Genomic DNA, 22000 nt, shown 5'->3' with positions numbered 1-22000 from the left:
ATATAAAGGTGTAGGTGTTATTTCTCCCATCACCTCAATCCATTCACCATTTCACTCTCTCAATCTTCCTGGCAGAGCTAATCCTGATGGCTTTAGGCAGGCTGCCTGACTCAGAGAGTGCACATCCTGTGCCTGCAGGAACAGGACACCTGTCTGGTACAGGGATCAATCCTTATGATTCAGACGTGGCTAAGCTGCATGCTGTTTAGTGCCACTACCACACTGCCCCACCCTCCACTCGACTGCCACGTGCAACCCCGTGCTAACCTCCCCCCACACAACCATTACTGCTGAACAAGCAGAGTGATGAAATGGGTCACAACCCGATTGTGGAATCATGATCAAGTGGAAATTGAGAATAAGGCTCTTTAGTTGTGGTAAGTCGTGATTCAGGTGGTGGGTCCCTGAGGCTGAGCAGATGGACCAAATATGGCGTGCGTAGCTGGGCTCGGCGCTAAGTTACTTGTGGGTTATTAGGTTATGAATTAGTGTCTTAATATTATTTACATTCAACACATTAGAGCTTTCAGTCAGTCGCCTTAGAGCAGAGGTCTTCAAACTGTGGGCCTCGCACCCCTTGTGGAGCGTGAAGGAATTGCAGAGGGGGCAGAGTTGAGAGAGGTGAGTTTGCATATTTAAACGTCTGCGCTATGAAACCATTTTTATTTATTTATTTATTTTTATTGACAGGTCTCTTTTAGATGAGGTTAGTGTTTACTGTGTTAATATACTGTCTTTTACTGTCACAGGTCTATTTAAGGATAACTCCAGATTGGGACTAGAGAAGCAATAGCATAAACCTAGCCTATTTGTAGACCTGTTTTAATTGCTCACTTTGAATATAAATAGACTCGATTACTGCTAAAGCAACCACTCTTTCTCCAGATGTAAGTAACAGGAAGAGTAGAAGCGTGACCTGTCCTGCTAAAGTCTACCACCAGGCTCAGCTGTCCTTCTCCAGTCCCTCCTCAGCTGCCTCTTTTGGTGGGTTGGACAGGCAGCAGTCCTCTTGGCAGGCTAGAGCAAGGCCCTGCTCTCTCACCTTTCATGGCCCACTTCACTGGATGAAATTTCATGTTTTTGTGTGGTGCCCCCTTCGAGAACCCCAAGTATCAGCTGATACTCTGTATCCTTAAAGAGGTAATGTGAGACTGGGCCCTGCAGTCAGGCAACCAGTTACTAAACAACTCTTAAAACAGAGCTGAAGCCCGTTTGTGTCATGGTGCTTAGTTTACCACTGCTCTGATCCAAATGTTATGCATTTGGAAACTGTATGTATTTATTTTATTTTATGTTATGTGTGTAGAAATGCTGCATTTTGTTGACTGTTTGAATCATGCCATTAAACGATACATATTTGAACTATTTTCCACAAATTAACACAATTCTGGGGTCATAATAAAACCTTGTGCAAAATACCACAAGGATCAAACACTACAGCAGTGTCCTCTGGTTTTAAGCCATTTTTGCTCTGTTGTCTGTCTTCTCAGTACTGAGTTTTTATTCATTATGGGTTATACAGTGGGCTATATAAATGCATCCACAAGACTCGTATCACAATCTCCAGTCCGATAGTATTAAACATCTGGCTAAAATGCTTTTTCCAAATTTTGATTTCTGTTGGGGTGGCACGGTGGCGCAGCAGGTAGTGTCGCAGTCACACAGCTCCAGGGACCTGTAGGTTGTGGGTTCGATTCCTGTTCCAGGTGACTGTCTGTGAGGTGTACGGTGTGTTCTCCCTGTGTCTGTGTGGGTTTCCTCCCACAGTCCAAAAACACACATTGGTAGGTGAATTGGCGACACAAAAGTGTCCGTAGGAGTGTGTGTGTGTGTCTGTGTTGCCCTGTGAAGGACTTCCAGGTAGGCTCTGGACCCACCACGGTTACAGATAATGAATGAATGAATGAATGATTTCTGGTGTAGCATTTCAAATGGCAGTGTTGTGATAACAGATAACAAGCTTTATTTCTTGACGTTTTAATTGTTTAAGTCAACTATTTTGTAGTTTCTGTGTAGCTTACAGAGCTAAAGTCCTGGTTATCGTAGGCTCAGCTACAGCAGGAGTAGGTAAAACAGAGGTGACAGCTCCGGCAGACAAGCCAGCCTGTTGTGCCAAACTCCAGGAGGTGGGCGACCTGCATCGCTCTATTTAAACATCATGCACCTTCAAAAGCCTGTGGGTGCACTGAGCAAACAGGTACCCTCTGGCCTTTTCTCCGATTTTAATGGCAGCACACTACCAGGGACACATTCTCGTTTGTCCTTTGGTTTACCTGCCGACACATTTATTTTAAATAATTATACATTTACATATTTATAATATATTATATCCAACTATATACCTTCTGTATAATTACTGAGATAAGCAAAGTCATTCGAGCTGTGTGTGTAATGTATAGTCTGAAATGATTCATTGTACAGAAATGAACACAATCCTATTTCATTCCATTGGTTCTGATGGCATCTACACTTTTGCTTACACATGTTCAAACCCTATTCAGCTTTTTCATTTTCTCAGTGAATGTGTGTCTTCAGAGTTTTGTGTGAAATGTTGCTGTTTTCCCTACAGCCCTGAGTTTACAGTTGTCTTTAGTTAAATTGTCATAGAACCACGTCTGGCACAAGACGTGTGTTTGTAACAATTTCATGTAATTGCTTTTTTGTGAAGTAGGTTTAGGAGGCATTAAATATTTTGAACGTCTGCGTCTGGTTCCTATCGCCACCATATAGAACAACCGTCATTTCCAGAGCTGTGCATTTCATATCTGTCCACACAGAATGACTGTTTACATCTCAATAATTAGGCAGATGAATTATAGTTGGAATTAACTCATTTTCATTTTAATCCTATTGTTTTAATTATCATCTTAAATAGTGATCAGAATCGCTGTTTTTATTTAATCACACAGAATGTAAATGTCTTTCCGAGCCCAGTGCTGGGTAACTCCTATTCCTTGTTCCGTTGTGTTGATGATGATATAACAGCAGCCAAGTCTGTAGGGTTTGTGATTATGGTGGTCACAATGTTTATGGGAGTGCTCTGTTATTAGTGCCAGTGACATCGAGCGAGTCAGTCCCAAGGCAGAGGTAGTGCTGAACTGTTCATTAAGAGGCACTTGGACTCGCCAAAAACAGCCATGGCTCGTGGCTAAGTGCAGGAGGTTGTGGAGGAAATGGCCCTTGAACACTTAGGCCTAAATCTGGAAGTTGTTAGGCAATGTTATGGTAGATTGTTAGCTGTCCAGCTGTCTGCTTTACAGTAACTGTCCCGTCTTCCCTCAGCTCTCTGGCTCTGAGTAGTTCCCTCATTATTATTTCCCTTGTTAAAAGAGGGAAAAGAAAGCACAGGCCCTGGTTTCAGAGGATGGGGCTGGAAAGATGTGTCTATTATTTTACTGAAAGGAAGCAGCAGTCAAGATACAGTTGTGTCTTTAACAAATTTCTCTCTCTCTTTTTCACAAACTCTGTCTCTCTCTTTTATTCCCCCCCACACACTTATACATTCACACTATCGAGATGAGTGGATCAGACACAGAAGGTGCTGCTAGAGTTTTCATCCACTCACTTCATTGGTCCACCTTATAGGTTTAAGGTCAGAGAAAGTAGCTCATCTGTTGCAGTGTGTGTGTGTGTGTGGGTGGGTGTCACCCCACCATGCTACCATTATTAGCTGCTTATTTCTTGTAAGGTAATTGTATATGTATTTATAGACAGAACACAGGAAACAGAAGCTAGCATCAGCATTTTTTACCTAGATCTGTCTGCACTCTGTTTGGTGGGAGATCCTCTGTTTGTCCTTAGCTCCTCAGTGTACAGTGTTATTTCATACTGCTCAGTTACCTTAGCTTAGTTAATTACCACACACTTTTTTTTCTAAGATTACTCACTTATTACTGTAATCAGTAGTGACAGGCCTAAAGACTGCTGTTATTGCCTGGTTTGTAGCGGGTTTGAGGCCTCAAGCTATAATTACGCAAGTCCTTTTGTTGATATTAAATGTTGAGGCAAGTGACCTGAAACCTTCGGGCAAGCAGGAAATGTTTTTGCTCTCTTACAGCCAGCCCCTTCTCTTTGAGGGAAGAATGATGTCTCACGTTCTCCTCACGTCCTCACTGTGTCAGTGCTACAGCAGTAGTGTAACTACTTTACGTTAGCTGGGGATAGACAGGAGAAGAGGGAACAGTCCTACACTTTCTGGCAGCACTCTTTAATCCACTGACTTTCAGAGCGCCTCTAATAATGTGGGACCACCCCAGAGGAGGGAAGCACTCTAACCCATAATGCACTGCCACCCTCCTAACACAGTGCAGCCCTTTCTTCTTGCTTCTCAGATGGAAGGTGCTCTAGTTGATGTGTATAGTGATCAGTGATCATTCTGTTATTCAGTGTCACAGCTCCGCCTTGCTTTGGGAGATGGATGATGAAGAGCTGATGAAGGAAACTTGATCTTGATCCCCGGTGTGCGGTTTCAGACTTGAGGCAGTATGAGCAGGAAGTTCACACAGTGACTGTTTTGTTTTCGTGTGCCAGAGCAAGACAATCTCCTCTCTGGATTTTCATTGTCACTTCACTGAGCTTTCCTGGCGATGAATATCTTAATGCGACCTTGTCGCTTTCAGCTTATTTCAATGTCGTGATGTGGGAGCCACACCTTGGTGTTTTTCCATTGCTGCACTTTTCTTTTCACTCCTCTACAGCTGGTGATGTGTGCTGTCGCCTATAACAGTTACACCTGTATAGTGCTGGGCAATATGACCTCAAATCAATATCACGATTAATTGAAAATGATTCCTCAGTTACGGTTAAAGAACGATTATTTTGTTTTCGTTCTTTTGCCCCCATAGTTCACTGTAGGGTAAATATGCTGAAGTATTATATTTTGGTGTAAGTATTATATGTTGCTGGGAGCTTGTCAAGTGGACAGTACATAAACACAGTGTGTGTGTGTGTGTGTGTGTGTGTGTGTGTGTGTGATTATTTTATAGGTAAATCTATTGCAGAAATAAGTTACCTTTCTGTAAATCCATCTAGGTAACCTCTATAATATTGTGAGGGTGTTTAACATAAAGTACTAGTACTACTAGTAATAATTTATATAAACTTAAATATCAAATGATACCATGCTATACATGATGCCATTATGTATTTGGAAGATATGAAGAGTTGTGTCAATGCCACCCAGCACTCCCCCTCCCCTCATGTAGCACTGTATATAATAATAAAAAAGTCTTGTGGCATAATTCATCACAATAACATTGTCATTTTAGCCTCTCCATAAAATCCGGCATGCTTACTGTGCCCTCCTTGTCCTTTACATCTCCTGCGCATGCTCCTTGATGCACTCTCGTTTCAGAGTGAGGAAGAGAAGCAGAAAGAACGCACTGTGCCAGCGAATGCAACCTGTTTTCCTCAGACATGCTGGTTTATGGCAGCCAAGATCAGCAGAGATGGAAAGACCTCAGATGAACTTGGAGAGTTTCCTGAATTAATAAGGAAGAGAGGCCAAGGTGACGATGTTGACTAAAAATAAAAAAGGCCCGAGGCGTCTGTTCCGTGGCTCTACTGTTTATGCCATGATGCTGTAGGCTCAGGGGTGGAGGTGGAGGTCTAGTTTGCAGACTTTCTTAGCAATACAGTGAGTAGAGAGCACTTAAGACAGTCTGCAGTGTTTAGTACTGACATGACGGACATACTCTTGTGTGTGTTAGACCCATGCGTCAGCTGGAGTTTGCAGTAAGATCACAATTAAAAAAAGGTTTCAGATTAGACTAAATTAAAGGTGGACAATGTATTCAGATGACGTAGGTGAAGTAACGTCAAACTCATCTACCGTTGGCCTGCAGGAACAGCATAACCGCATGTGTGGTGGTTAGCTGGGAAAGGGATGCTCTATGGGAAGCAAAGGCAGTGCAGGGAGTGCGACGCTCAGGGCTGTCCTTGACGTCAGTTAGACATGGAACACCAGGCTGGTTCAGTGTTAGCTTGTCATGCTAATGGACATATCCTAAATGTGCATTACTACTTTCAATAAAATTAAGAACAAAAATCATTGCACTTGTTTGTATTTCAGCTTGTGTACTTTAATAAAGATTGTGTACCGGGAAGATGCATCCTTGTCATGTCACTCTCCCGCTACACTAATCTAAAAGGAAAGCCCACTGATGAACAGACAGAAGCACATTGTCCATGCGATTCCTATCAGACATGGATATGCCCTGACATGTTTTCCTGACAGGTATTCACTATAGTTCAGCTGACGTATGAGTGGAAATGCAGTGCTTTGGTTTGTTGCAGAGTATTGATCTCATCTTCATTGTCCTCAGCCGTACTCACCAGTGACGTGTACGCGCTTTTCAACAGAGCATCCACCAGCAGGCGAGGAAATATTCAGTCAACCCAGGGAAAATTAGTGTAATCTATCATTGTTCTGTGTATGGATCCAAGATTCTGCCACCTAATGATTATCGACTTTTACCCTGTTAAAAGTAATTCAGAGGCCGAAAAATTGCTGGTAAAAAAAAAAAAACATTAAAAGAAGCGCTGAATTTACAGATGTGCTTTCACGGTTATCAGGGCTGCATAGGACTGTCACAGTTAATACACAATCCCTGATCACAGTTATTGAAACAGACTGCGGTTAAGATCCACTGTTCTTCACCTTCACGTAACTAATATCCCTCATGTCCATTTTAGGCTTGTAATAGTTTGTAATGGTTGCATACAAAACCATTATTGTTTGACTGTTTATCGTCCAAAATTTCCTGATTGTGACACATTTAAGGAAGTATCAAAATAGGAACTACGAGATAACAGTACCTGATGTTCTTGTATGTAGGATTTTATCAAATATCACGAGCAATATAACAGTTATATCTACAGGAAAAGAAATAAAACCGTAAGCCGATTATGACCCCAACATCTGACTTATCCAATGTGCTGTAGATCTCCATGTGTTTGTTTGAAATTTGAATATCTTACCAATGCTGGTAATTGATTTTAATCTCATCTACAGCACATACCTCAGCGTACAATCCATTAGATGAAAGACTACCTTCTAATTCAGGGAGTCCAGCAGAATGGCCGCACAAGTTTAAAAGACTTGGACAAAACAGCGAAGCCAATACACAGGGGGAAAAAAAAAGATATGCTCTGCACGTTCTGTGAAGTCTTGAGGCTCATGCGTCGCAGCTGTTGTAAGGAACCAATGAACAGTTTTGACTTTTCCAGCTGCCGCGACGTGCGCAACAAACTCTGATGCAACAAAGTAAACATTCAGTCAAATGTTTATGCAAGATGAATTAGTCTGTGATGAGTTAAATCTGGCAGACTTAGACAGTAATAGGAGGCAGTCGAGTTGTGTGTACAAGTTGTTCAGATGGGTTTAAAGAAATAGTTGGTTGTAGATATTAGTGTTTGTCATTACTCAGTTGAACTCTGTTGAGTTAAATCAGCAGTGGTTGTTGCCCATTCGTATGATGATGATTCATGTAATGATTCATTTTCCAGTAAATTATTCCATAGTTTAAGTGACATCACTAGTTGATATATATTTATTAAATGTGTACGTTGTTGTTTTCTTCTTGAGTTAAAGCCATTACACATTTTTTAAAGCCATTACACATATGCTGTTTTTTTTATCCTGATCAGAGCAGAGCAATAATTTGAGTTTCCTGGAGTCGAACCCTAAAGCTAGGATTGCGAAGTAGTAAAGTGAACAGATGATTGAGCCTACAGTCTGTGCATGTGCTTGGTTGAGCACTGAAAAGTTGAAAACAAATGTTTGAGCGCTGCTGCTGCTCTGGCTGTAGGCTAGTGGGAACACCCCTTGGTATTATTACTGAATGCCAGTAAGGTGATAGGAAATACCAAGCATGCATGCACTCGCTGACCAGTCTGTCTTTGTTTAAAAAAAAAAAAAAAAAACCCTGACTGCTCCTGAGTCCACACAGTCGACTGTGACCATCAACTCTAGATGTGTGCAGGTTCATTACAATATAACAATTTGCACATATTTGTCATTTCTGTGTCTCAAACCTTCTTCTCATTCGGAAAACAGTAAATAAATTCTTAATCAAGTATTGGTTTGAAATATCAGTCGAATCTGAAGATCTTTAAAAGGCTGTGTTTAATTTTAAAGTTAGATTGAAAAGTTGAAAGGCTGAAAGAATAGTGAGTACTTGTAATTAATAATTTATTTGGCACACCTACTGTTTACCTACATGTTTTCACGGTAAAGCCTCTCATGGAGGCTGCTTAGGTATTCCAGGTGCCGTAATCTACACCGACACAGCAGGTTTGGTGCCCTGAGGCAAGCAGTCCGCCCATATGAAGAATAGTTTCCATGCTTAAACTGAGACTGACTGACGTATTCACAGGTAGGAGCCACTTGCTAAGACCTCAGGGGGTCTGTGTTATTTAAATCGTCTTTTGTGTATTCAGAAGAATTCAGGAAGAGAGTGGTGTCCATGTGGTTGCAGTTTAAATGAAATCACAATACGATAACCACATGGCAAAGGCCTCCTGAATGTATCCAGCCTCTGTTGCAGGCACAGACGTTACAAATGACATATCTAAGGCATGTCTGCAATCTGGGAATCTTGTTTACCACACATTAGCCCACAAATCAGCGACTGGTGTCTTAGACCATTGTCCTTCAAACCGAGAGTTAAATGTCTCCAGAGTGACACGTTCTCTTTTTCTTCCTGTTTTTACCCGTCTCCCAGTGACCTGCTCGAGATCGCCTCAAGGTTGTCTGCATCTTCACAGCCTCTAACCTTTTATCACTGTTCTTTTTTTCCTCTCTCTCTCTCTCTCTCTCTCTCTCTCTCTCTCACATTTGCTTCGCTTTGTGCTCTTTTTTCAACATTCATATCATGGTAAATATCTTCAGATACAAGTCAATATCCTGCCAGGGGTGGTGTGTATAAACTCTTGTGTTTTGATCACGAGTTGTAATATGATAGTGGTGTAGAGACTGAAAGTGGGTGCAGTGAGTTTGTTGCTAATGTTTGTGTGGTGGTATTGACGTTCCCCTTTTAAAAGAACCATTATACCCCTCAGCCGAGGATGTGTCTATTTAATGAAGTACATCTCTGGACGCAAGACAAAATGAAATTTGCACGTGGCACATTTTGCAATAACACAGCGTTTAAAGATGGCATACCAAACATTTCCTTAAACCTTCATTGCTGAAATTAAGCTAATTATGGAAAGCAGTACAAACTGTAGTCGGGGAAGACGTTGCCTTTTCATGCTTGGGTTACATCACATGAACCACTCAACTCTGCTCCATCCGATTCTGAATACTTCTGTGTTGTGCCCTTCTGCAATTATGAGCAGTTTTAAAATGTTGTTCCCGTCATAAGAGCGTAGTTTCTCTAAAGTGGAAACTTCACAGTAGAAAGAAAAACATGTTTAACTTTGTTGTGCCCCTGGGTTAAAAAGTAATTTTACCAGTCTTTAAATTGTCTTCATAATTAAATTGTCAACGTTTAAGCAAAGTGCTTCAGAGTGGTTTGGATGTGAAATGGATATATTTTCAGCCAGATTTTTTTGCAGTGGCAATGGGAACCGGCGGTGTATTAAATATAAATATTAGTTAGATTAGTTACAAATATATATATTTTTATATACTATACCAAAACACCGGTGAAGCTGCACTTCAAAAATTCTAAATAGAGTCACACCAGTGTTTTGCCAGAAAATATTCAAGGAATTTTTAGATGTCTGGTTCCTACCTCCACCCCTGACTCCTGTGTTTTCTCGAATGCCGTACTTCACTTGACCCATTCTAGAAGACTGTTTGCGTCTTTAATTATGTAGGAATTTCGAGACATCTGTGTAGCCTCCCACATTTATGTAATGGATTTCTTCCAAGTTTCTTCTGCATTTCTGTTAGCATTGCTAATCCTGAAAATATGTGGTGGTCTTTTTAAGTGGATTCAGATGAAATAAGAAATTAGAGGTTAAATTCTCACTCAGACCCAAAAATTCAATTATTTCCCGTCAGTGTTTTGATACCACCTCTATCCCCCCCCCCCTCACTTAGTTTGCAGTACCCATTCCTCATGCCTGCCCATGGCCATTTTGGAAACTGTGAATGTGTCCTCCATCAGGAGCCACGTTATGTGCACATGAGTGAGGAGCTCTGAGCCCGAGTGGTTCTTCTAAATGTAGGGCAGTCTTGTGCTAAAGCTGGTGTTTTCCTTGCTGGTGCTCTGACCTGAATCAGTTTTTCCTCTCCCCCGTTACAATGCGCTCTTATTTAGAATGATAGCAGAGGACTCGTGTTGAGTTATACGTAGTCCTGGTTGGGTGCAATCTGTGGACTGGATTTCCGTGTGAAATGGAACAGGTCTCTTAGCTTATGTTTGCTCTGCAGTCAGACTCCCTGAGAAATCCCAGCAAGGGAAATTATTATTGCTATTATTATTATTTATAGTGCTTAAATAAGAATTTGATGTAGTAGAATTGCATTTTTTCACACTATTTGTTCCACCATATAATGGGCCTGCTGCATGGTTATTTTTAATTAAGAGTTAATTAAATTACAGTATGTTTAAAGTAAAGCAAACAAAATCCTGTTATAAAATACAGGAAATGATCGTTACTGTACAAAACATCTGCAGTACACATGGCTAAAGTAAATAGAAAAAAACAATTGCCTGATTATGGATTGTGTGTTTGGAAGGAAACTGACATCTTGGCCGTATCTGGGCGTGCGTTCATGATTGTTATCATAATTTAATAAAGAATCGGCAGGATTGGTTATACATTTATTCATTCATTTTTCTTAAGTCAAGAGACTCTGAAATGCTATGCAGTTTCCTTGATTCTCAGAGTTGTTGGTAATTGATTTCTGATGTGGTTCATAAGAATGTTGATATAGTGGAGAAAGTATTTGTCTGTGGGTAAAAGCCTTGATGTTTTTGAGACGACGTGAGTGAATTCAGAGGTTGAAAATACTGAATGAGGGCGGAGCGGTGACACGGACGAGAGAAATACCTTCATAAATGTTGAATTCTGCCCCACCACCTGTGGAGCTTGTATACACTACAAGGGTACTTGTGAAACATGCCCTAGGTAATGTGGGTTCAGAAAACAGGTCAAAATTCATGCAGTGCAAATTTGTCAGTAATCTAAATCCTAGTTCAAGTAGGGACTTAATGGCTTTTCTGAGTAAATGAGATGGGATTGTGCCCTGATATTAATGGGATAGGCTTGCCCTTTTCTCAGTAAATGAGATTTATTAGAAAGCACATTTTGATTCATTTTAATTCCACAATAATTAATAAAATAGCCATGCCTGTTTATCCCTTATTTTTAGCTTTTGTTCTGTATTACCAATCTGTTTCTGGTCGTTAGCTTTAAACAAACAAAAATCTGTCTGTGTGTTTATGGTTGTTACTGCTCAGAATTGCAGTATGTAGTAATGTGTACCCTACTTTGCGATGTCAGACATGACGCCAAATTTAATTTGAATCCAGTTAGATTTGGTTGGAGAGTCCAAAACCTGGTGTTGCTTTTGTTTTGTTTTTCTTGTGTTTAAAGCAGTGCAAGGCCTGGAGTAAAGGCTCTTTAGCACCCATCAAACCTTCTCAAAGCAGAGGCGCCACCTTTACTCCAAATCTCAGGAAAACAGCTGGGTCTCTCGTTCACTCACAATGCCACTGGCGCCTCTGGCAAAACCAAAACAGTCCTCTCAAATGACTGTGGTGGATTTGTTGTGGCTACGGCTGCACTTTGATGGCTGAATCTTTAAGTCTATTTAAAACTTTGCTTCTATTTCCTCATCGGCCTTGTAACACCCAAAGAACACATATTGGAGTCCAGAAGAGCCCGAAGTACAGTTACAATAATCATTACACACTGGATGAAACGCTAAGCTACAACTCTTTATAATCATCTGCTAATCAACTATTAATAACTTCAGATCCGCTGCCAAAAAAGTGATATTCCTATTAATTTGTTAAATATAATATGTTGGAACAAAATGCTTATGCGAGCACAGCTTTAATGTCTTCCTCCTTGCCTTTCCCTCCGCAGTATGTCCGAAGGAGTGTGGGCAGCAGGCGTGCACGGCTAATAATGAGTGCTGCCACCCTCAGTGCCTGGGTAGCTGCACAGTCCCCAACAATGACCGGGCCTGTGCTGCCTGCCAGCACTACTACCACGAGGGACGCTGCGTGTCCGACTGTCCTCCGGGAACCTACAAGTTTGAGGGCTGGCGCTGCATCACCATGGACCTCTGCTCCAAAGTCCACCTGCTGGAATACGAGCGCTTCGTCATCCACGGAGGAGAGTGCATGTCTGACTGTCCTCCAGGATTTACTCGCAACGAGAGCCACAGGTATGAACCCCAGAAGGACGTTGGTGGTGTTATAGTAATATCGGGTTTATCAGCTAAGTACAGGAAGTAGCCTTGACAGGAGGTCATCTGTTACGAATGCCGATTCTCGCCAGTGTTTTTGTGGATTGTAAAGCGTCCTTGGGTGTCTAGAAAGGCGCTGTATAAGTGTAAAGATAGATAGGTTAAGTTCTGTTCATTTACTAAGCCTCCTGATGTTATCATAGATGGATTTAAACCACCACCCGATACATAACACTTTAAATAGAGCTATTTGTAATAAAAACGCTTTGACTAAAAGTAGATAACAGCTACTCAAAGTTATCGATCCTAAACGAAATAACACATTACGCAAAATGTCACATCACACTATTTTTTTGCGCTATTTCAGGATAAATTTGTTACAGCAGGATGTACTGCTTTATTCCTGTTCATCCCACTGATATCTGGTCATCTTCAGTACACTCTGTTTGTCATACGTCACCTCTCTGTTCTTTTAAAGTTTAAAAAGAAGAGCCCTAAGTATTATGTTGTGTATTGTGAAGATGTTTTTAAATATCGTAGTGTCACATTTTTGCCGTATCACCTACCCCTAGGGATACACTGTCGGTTGTTGGTCAGATTAACACTGACAGCAAGGCCTGGTGCCAAGATGCTAGCCTTTGGTCTTTGAGCCAGTGGCCTTTGAAATGAGTTGGTAGGCTAATCCATTCCTGTCTGCAGTTATTTTAATCTCTGCACGCAGTTGCCACATGATCATTAGGCCAGTTGGCTCTGCACAGGTCCTGTTAGCGTGTCGAGGAACTGTACAGTGTTAAGAGCCAATGCTGATGCACCTTTCCAACTTGCTGATGTTCCGCCGTGGTTGTAAGCGCTCAGCTGTAAACTTGAAGTAGGCTAGTCCAATAAAGCCGTAGTGGCCTGGGAATGCAGCAAGCTTGCAGTATACAAGTCGTCTGCTAGGCCAGGAATAGCTATTTGTAATTCAATAAGCCTATTAAGAGGCATTTTGTAGACCACTCTCTATAGCATCGCCTCTTCTGTGGATAGGTTGTGACATTTAAATCTATTAACAAACATTTTAATCTGTGGATGAAGTTTAAGGCTTCGGGTACATGTTGAACTCCGAGAGACGGTCTTTCTGACTTTTCACTCAGTGCGAGAGTAGGGGAAAATAAATATTGCCAAATTTTTTTAATGATTCCACATGAACAAGCTTTACTGCACTTTTAGAAAATTGCTCAATGTCAAAAGTGGTGTCTACTGTCAGAAGTAAATCACTTCCTCAATTTTTTATGAAATCCCAAAGGAATATTACGTTTTGCTCTTGATCTAGAAGACAGCAGAGTCTTTACAAATAAGTGAGAATACCTAGAAAACAGTTGGATATTTAGACATGATTTCTGGTTTACATAGTTGTGAAAGAAGTCCACAGTATTTTCCCTCCATATTGGTGTTTTGTACAACTTTATTTAACATGAAGAAGAATCTACTTTCAGGGCTAATTATTTTTAACGCTTAAAGTTAAATTGCATTACGTTAAATGTCTCCGTGCTGATACTAATTATTTTCTTGACACTTTCCTGTGTTGCAGCATGTTCTGCAGTCCCTGTGATGGCTTATGCGACAAATTCTGTGATGGAAAAGTGATTGACTCTGTGGATTCAGCACAGTCTCTAAAAGGCTGCACTGTTCTTAAAGGCAACCTGCACATCAACATCCGCCGTGGCAGTAAGTACTTTTTTTACTTGTTTATTGGATTAAAACAGATTACCTTCAGTAATGACTGAATGAGTAAAATGATAAACATTTTAGAATACCATCAATAAATCTATTTTCCTGACACAAATTTGCAATAATCAGACAACACCGTTATAAGTTATTGAGTGTAAATATGGTACTTTCAGAAATATTCAGCTGATGTTTGTGTATAACGAGTACATCAGAGGCTACAAACATAGCACAGCCAATCACATTTAAGAGAGAGATATAATTTAATGATCCCAAATTAAATTTAGAAGCCTGTATCTGAAAAAATATACAAACACAGTACAGTTAAGGGTTGTGGTAAAAATATACAAAAAGTATAAAAGTAAAAAAAGAGTCAGGCCTACGTTATACAGTGGAACCTCTACTTACGAACGCATCTACTAACGAACTTTCCAAGATACAAACCGGGCATTTTAATTTTTTATATTTTTGCCACCACCAACGAACCACGACTCTAGAAACGAACCCGAGCCGCCGTCGACTGGAAATGGCCACTGACCCCAATAGGCGAGTCTCCCAGCGCCCCCAGACTTGAGTGAGCTTTTAAGATTAGCAAATTGTAGTTTTAGCAATTTAGCATTAGCGTAAATAGCAGACACTGAAATTCGTGCTAAGTTAAGCCGTATCTACGCTTTGTCTCCCCACATTCACCGCCTACTCTCCGTTATTCCACCCACCCCCACCTCCCGTCATACAGCCAGTGCCTGTGTTACTCCTCCAGCCAGTCGTCACGTCTTCAAGGTAGCGATGTGTAACCACTTACAACTTTATTTCTTTTTTATTTTTAGTAACGCTACATGTATTTTTTTTTTTACTAATTTGAGAGTGTTGTAAACATATATCAGTGCAAAAAGGGTGACTTTCAGTGGCGGGGGCTGGAACACATTAATTGCTTTTCCATTATTTTAAAAGGGGAAAATTGACTCGAGAAACTAACTTTTCCACTTACGAACCGGGTCACAGAACGGATCAAGTTCGTAAGTAGAGGTTCCACTGTACTGTATCTCTCAATCACTCTCTCATACACTTTTAGATAACATAGCATCAGAGCTGGAGAACTTCCTTGGCCTCATCAAGACGGTGACAGGATACGTGAGGATTCGTCATTCTCATACGCTGGGCTCACTCTCCTTCCTGAAGAGCCTTCGCTACATCAACGGAGAGGACCTGTATGATGAGTAAGTGTTTGTAATGGTATTCTCAATGGCTTTAGCACACAGAGGTACAATAATATCCTTGTCCACCTTATTTTCAGCTTTTCAAAGGGAGTCAAAAGAATATTCAAAGCCCCATCTGACCTTGCTAAACTGACTATATTAATTCGTCTATGATTTAAATGGTGGCAAAGTGTATATATAATAAACGCTGATTGTATGGTGACCTGTGCCATCAGTGGAAAGTTTTCAGCATTTGTCATGGTCAGCACAGGCTTTCTGTCCCCTGCCATTCCTAAAGCATTACATTTGTGCAGGTTAAGCATTCGCATTCCAAACATAGCTGCTGTTTTTCCTGCTGTTCCACGTCACTGAAGTGCATCTCTAATTCTGCAGAGCGTGATCCACCATTGTTCTTCTCACCTACCAGACATTCAACTCCATAGGGACGTACCGAAACAACATAACATTTGAATGGTCTCTTTCTTGCAGGTTGTATGCCTTTTCTGCAGTGGATAACCAGCATCTCCAGTTCCTGTGGGACTGGTCACAGCACAATCTGACCATCCATGCCGGGAAACTCTTCTTCCGATTCAACCACAAACTGTGCATGTCCGAGATTCGCAAGATGTGGCAGAATACAGGCATCAAGGAGAAGTTTGTTGAGGAGGATTTCCGGAACAATGGCGACCGTGCAAGCTGTGAGAGCCTGCTTGTTTATTTACTCATGTTCGGACTTACACACTCACTGATTTACTGACTTGCTGACTCACTTAATGACTTTCTCACTTACTACTCAATTGTTGCCTGACTCACTCACTCACTTCCTCAGATATAGACTTACTACTTTATTCACTCATTGCCTACTTTCTCAGTAACTGATTAATTACAGTTTTTAGTAGAAGCTCTGTGATATCGGTCACACTTGTTAATAACATTCGTGGTGTTTTGTTTTTTTTTCCCTAGGTGAAAGCAAAATCCTGGCGTTCATCTCCAACAGCACAGGGAGTAACACAATAAGACTGACGTGGGAGCGCTATCGACCGCCAGATTACAGGGACCTTGTCAGTTTTGTAGTGTTCTACAAAGAAGCGTAAGTTCTCTGTCTAAACTTTTTCAGAGTTCACTCATAATTCTGTTCAAATGACACAGCAAGGAGAGTTCGTTTTATTGTTATTAATCTGGGAATAAGTCCTTTATCCTCCTGAAATATTACTGAATTAGTCTGTGCTCCTGAATTACTGACTTTTACATTATGTGACAGGCCTTTTCAGAACATCACAGAGTTTGATGGTCAGGATGGCTGTGGATCCAACAGTTGGATGACCATGGATGTGGACTTGCCCCAGGACGAAAATGAAAACCCCAGCGTTTTCCTGTCTGGCCTCCGGCCCTGGACCCAGTACGCCATCTTTGTGAAAGCTGTCACGTTGGTGGTGGAAGACAAAGACAGACACATCCTTGGGGCCAAGAGCGAGTTGGTTTACGTTCGGACAAAGCCTTCAGGTAAAACGGAAGCTCCAGCTCAAAGCAGAATATAACGTTTTCTCTGGTAATGTTTGAAGATGTTAAACCTTTTTTATTTTACATTAGCTCCCACGATGCCTGTTGAGCTCCGTGCCTACTCCAACTCGTCCATGAGTCTCGTGATCCGTTGGTCTCCTCCTGTGTCCCCCAATGGGAATCACACGTACTATCTACTGCGCTGGCAGCAGAAAGGGGAAGACCCTGAACTCTACCAGCACAACTACTGTTCCAAAGGTCTGTCTCGAAACCTGAAAAGACACTCATTTTAAATATTTTTCCTTATAGTTTTGGGATTTTTTTTAAATTAGTTTTCACTTTTTGTTAATTTTAATCATAAATATTATTTTGTCACAGCATTACTCTATTTAATAACACTTCAAATTAAAAAAGAGTAGACGTTTTTGGAAACACCGCCCCAGTATTAAGAGATGAATTCCTGAAAGTCACTGATTTTTACTCTTCTTACATTTGGTACCTAAAATAACCCGCTGGCTTACCCTGCTGATTGCATTGCCAGTCTGTGCTAGGGGATATGCATGTGCAGACAAGTGTTCTATTTAAGGTGTGAGCATTCAGATATAGTCATCACTAATTGGATATTCATTACATTTCTTTATGGGGAGAGACAGAGGGAGAAAACAAAACAATTCAGAGGGACAGTGTGCAGAAACCGTGACTATATGTTTGTCTGCCTAGCGAATAGGAACAAAGGGCCTCTTAAATCCACTGTTAGCTGTAGTGTTTTCCATGAACTAATCTGAAAGTCAGCCGATTTGTTAATCTGTGACACGTTTAACACTGAACCGTTTATTCAGATGCATATGGTGCTAAACACTGATACTCTGATTACACACAGGGTATTACCCTAGGTAGTGCTGTAGTGAACGGATGGGCAGATGGCGTCTCTATGGGGTAAAAGACACACCAAACGTACTTGAGCGTCTGAGTGTAGTTAAATAGTTACACCACCTTTGATGCTAAAACCGAATTAAGAATCAGAAAGACCATTTCATTTGTGTATCACCTATGCTTCTAAACCGATGCTTATGATAACAGCCTTTTTTCCAGTGTACTGCCTTGTTGATTGTTGGATTGTAAAATTATTCCTGTAACTTATTTGTTCACTTTTCTCCTCCCAGAGCTAAAAGTTCCCATCAGGTTGTCTGCCACGGGGGCTGACAACGCGGTGGACACAAAGCCCACCAGTACAGACTCGGGGGCACGAGACAAAACCCCTTGCTGTCCATGCCCTAAGACAGAAAAGGAGCTGAAACTGATTGAAGACGACACTTATTACCGCAAAGCGTTCGAAAACTTCCTCCATAACTCCATCTTCCAGATCAGGTAAAAAAAGATTCGGAGGGACACAAGAAAACTAATTTCAACGTAACGTCACAGCTTTATTCGCCTTGAATTTGGTCTCAGACTCAAGGCCTGTGGAGCTGAAGCTATCACGACTGCCGTCCCCTTTTGTTCCCACCCACACAACACAACCTTGGGATGCTGTGTTAGATGCGTCACTTGGCTGATTTTCCTTGGCACTAAAACGATGTTGAGAAGCTTAGTGTAGACTCAATGTAAGGAAGGGTAGTAAGAGCAGTAGTGTGAATGCAGGGCTCCTCTTTGGTTTAACGCATGGATGTTTTTTTTTTTCCTTGTGTGAGCACACGTTTGGGAATGTTTTTTTTACCCCAGTGCTCATTCAGTAATTGCCTCCTTCGAACCTTAAGCCTGACCTGTGGCCTCTCAAGGGTGAAGTAGAGCAGGGAGGTGTGTTAAATGAATGAAGGATTCAGAGCCTTGAGTGTTCTGTCTGATCTCAAAGGTGTAACACATTGAGTGTTCTGTGCTACAACTAGGAAGCACATCTGCGTCTCATTACCTGCCAGCTTTTGTATGAGCTGTTGGATGCAGCGCACACACACAGACAGATGCTCCTCATTCAGCTTGACTGTACAAAACATGGGGTTAAAGACCTGGGTCTGCTCAAACAACCATAGATTCTTTATTATAGATCCTCGTGTTCCCTAAAGCATAATTATACTGTTAATTTCTGGTGTAAATATTAGTTCAGTTTGGCTAAGGAGATTATGGATAATGGTATTCTCCCAATACTGACTTTTAGCTGCAAATATTTAGTTTTTATAGATAAGCATTTCAGCCAAATTTATGCCATTAATATAAATAGCTAGCATCCAAACGGAGACATTTCAAACCAAATCTGATGTTCAACATCTCTCAGCTGGTAGGTGAACCGCAGTAACACCGACAGGTGCTCTACACTTCCTCTACTACGCTGAGGGCTTAGTGTGTTTGTACGTTTCTGTGCGTGTCCATATTTTTCCATTGTCCTGACCATAGCTAGTTAACTCTTAACTTTTCTTCACCAACTGCTTATTGAAATGAATGTCTGTGAGTGCGATGCGCTGCCTCCATGGCCTACTTTTAAAGCAGTGCAAGGAAAAAAAAATGACTTGGAGACACAAATGGCACCCAGTCTCCACCCTGCATTGTTCTGGAGCAGATCGTCTTGTGCTTGTCTTGCCTTTTTCTCTGCTTGTTTGTCATTGTCTGGCTGTCACAAAAAGTGCTGGTGCCAGACACATGACAGGCAAGTAAAAAATATGTCTGTAGCTATGCTAGCAGCTAGCACAATGTGTTTTTGTTTTATTTGTTTTTTTTATTGCTCACTGAAATATTGAAGAATGCGCACAGTTTCCTCGAAGTTTTCACTGACAGAAAGACAGAAAGCAGTGGAAATCATATTCATTCAGTTGCAGTCCCCCCCCCCAAACCCCCCCCCCCCCCTTCCATCTCTAAACAGCTCGGGCTGGACCAGCTGCCAGGAAATGCGCAGTAATGCCATCTGGAATACCGATGAAATAAAGGGAATATCCCCTCCAGCCGGAGAACAGGCCGGATCAATGACTGCCGCTCTGCAGGCAGGGGGCCAGCTGGGGAACTGGAGCTAGAGAGAGAGAGAGAGAGAGAGAGAGAGATAAGAGCATCTGAGAAGATAGGGAAATATGTTAAGGATATGGTAGGTGGCAAGAGATAACTGAAGAGACAGTGAAGAGAAGGAAAGAAAGGGTGTGGAAGAAGCGAGAGTATGTAAAGATGGATTATCTCGTGTTATGAAGCGGTCATGGGAGAGGAAAAAAGGCATTCTGTAATGTCCATATGTGCCATGTGCTCTATGTTATATAAAATCAGCTAAAGCTCATTCTTGCTTTGTAAAGGAACAATAATACAGCACAGGATACAACAGAAACCCTACAAATGAAAACCTAATGCAGCATGAGCTGCACTCAGAGTACACATGGCTGTAGTTTTACTAACTAGCTATTATTCCGACCGGTAGTTAAATCTGCTTTCTGGGTTCATTAATGACATGTGGTTGATCCCACTGCCTCGTTTTTCTGAGAGCACAGTACTAACAGTTTGTTCTTTCGAACATTTCAGTCCGTAACCTCAGTGGTATGCGCATATATTAAGCCTACAGGGTGACATGACAACACTCATCATTTTTAGATTAAATCAAATCTGCACAGAACCCCTAATAGCTTGATCAGAGAGTTAATCGAGTAGTAATCGATTGTTTAATCCTTTACATAATGGCAGCCTCAATGTGTAATAGGCATTCGAGCGTCTTCTAGGCTGGTTAGTTTAGCCCTGAAGTGTTGCAGTGTAATAGTGTGGTGGAATGGAGACCAGCTGTGTTGGTGTGTGCGTGAGTGTATGGAAGGAGGGTTTGTGGGGGTGTTGTAGCGTCCTTGCCAGATCATCTGAGGACAGTCCATGCTTGCTTTGGCAACCAATTGTGTGACTCGCTCCCATGGGGAGGATTAGAACAGGCAGGCGGCTGTCGCTCCTTACCCCCAGCCCCTGTACTCCCACCCCCACACACACACACACACGCATTCCTCCAGTACCCCCTGTGTTTTATGAAGCTGCTCCAAATGGGCCAACTTTACAGTTCTTAAGGATAGACAACAAAACTATTGAGTATAATATTCAATATCCCATCATAACTGAGACGGCCTGTAACTTCATCATATTTACTACATGCTCTCGGTGCAAGTTAGGCACTGTTCATACTTGGAATTAACATCTGTCTCCTGTGATCTGATCACAGGTGGACGGCAGAGCAAATAACTGTTTACACGTGGCATTTTCATGGCTCTCAAAAGAATCTCCAGTGACTGCTTATGATTTTATGACCGGAGGACAGCTGTATTTACTCCATCAGTCTTTGCGTTTGCTGAATTGGAAAAGTCAGTTGTGTTTAGTCTCAGTCTGACGGTAATTTCATCCGGTTCATGGCAGCTCTGTCCATAGCATCAGATTATTCCAGTCTGATCTAGGGCTGAACAATTAGAGGAAGATGTCTAAATGTAACTTCTCTTGGCACTATTGTGATTAAGACTATATTAGATTATTTTCTTCCAGCTCTGTGGTACCAGGCATAACGTCTCCACCTATGTTTTACAAAACTGGGAATAATGTGGGGTCTTCAGTGTCTTCATACCTGTGCTAAACACGAATGTGCTCTCTTTCAGGCCTCCAGATCGTCGGAGGAGGGACCTGATGGGTGTGGCTAACAGCACGTTCATTTTCAATGAGAGCTTACCAGAAGGCAACTTCTCTCACTCTGAGCAACCCAAGCAGGAATACCCTTTTCACGACAGGAACGTGGAGGAGAACAGCGCTGATATCACCAACCTGCTGCCCTTTACCATCTACCGCATTGACCTGCACGCCTGCGACAAGGAAGTCCTGCAGTGCAGCGCGCCAGCCTTCGTCTTTTCCAGGACCAAACCAGCTGGTGAGAAGCGCATGCGTGCCTTTATTTATTTATTCATTTATGTTTCTGTCACACTGGATTTATAGCATTAAGTCAAAAGTTCTGTGAGCAGGCTGTGTGAGCAGTTTTTTTTGGTTTCTCTCTTTCAGAACGAGCAGATGACATCCCTGGCGAAGTGAAGTGGGAAAGTTTGGAGGACTCTGTTATTCTGAGGTGGCCAGAACCGGTCAGGCCTAATGGCCTCATCCTGCTCTATGAGATCCAGTACCGCCTGGGAAATGAGGTGATACTTTCTCACATTCTCTCACTGTTGCAGGCCTTACACCTGCAGTTATAGCTGGTATTGGTTACTGCAGCTGTTTACCATGGACACTGAGTATGCAGACTGGGACATTGGCA

At 41.8% G+C, this 22000-nt stretch overlaps 1 protein-coding gene across 1 annotated transcript in view; it reads left to right on the top strand.

Annotated features, from left to right (window-relative positions):
• Nucleotides 1-22000, top strand: part of igf1rb (insulin-like growth factor 1b receptor) — a 69668-nt gene that overhangs the window by 33075 nt on the left and 14593 nt on the right. Inside the window, exons 3-12 of the mRNA XM_066647525.1 lie at nt 12046-12349; nt 13941-14077; nt 15150-15294; nt 15763-15971; nt 16237-16363; nt 16535-16776; nt 16864-17031; nt 17937-18141; nt 21357-21622; nt 21751-21884. Coding sequence (XP_066503622.1) covers nt 12046-12349; nt 13941-14077; nt 15150-15294; nt 15763-15971; nt 16237-16363; nt 16535-16776; nt 16864-17031; nt 17937-18141; nt 21357-21622; nt 21751-21884 — 1937 coding nt within the window. The remainder of the gene's footprint in view (nt 1-12045; nt 12350-13940; nt 14078-15149; nt 15295-15762; nt 15972-16236; nt 16364-16534; nt 16777-16863; nt 17032-17936; nt 18142-21356; nt 21623-21750; nt 21885-22000) is intronic.

Source organism: Hoplias malabaricus, chromosome 16, assembly GCF_029633855.1.
Source record: "Hoplias malabaricus isolate fHopMal1 chromosome 16, fHopMal1.hap1, whole genome shotgun sequence".
Classification (NCBI taxonomy): domain Eukaryota; kingdom Metazoa; phylum Chordata; class Actinopteri; order Characiformes; family Erythrinidae; genus Hoplias; species Hoplias malabaricus.
This window is presented reverse-complemented; position numbering and strand designations above follow the sequence as displayed.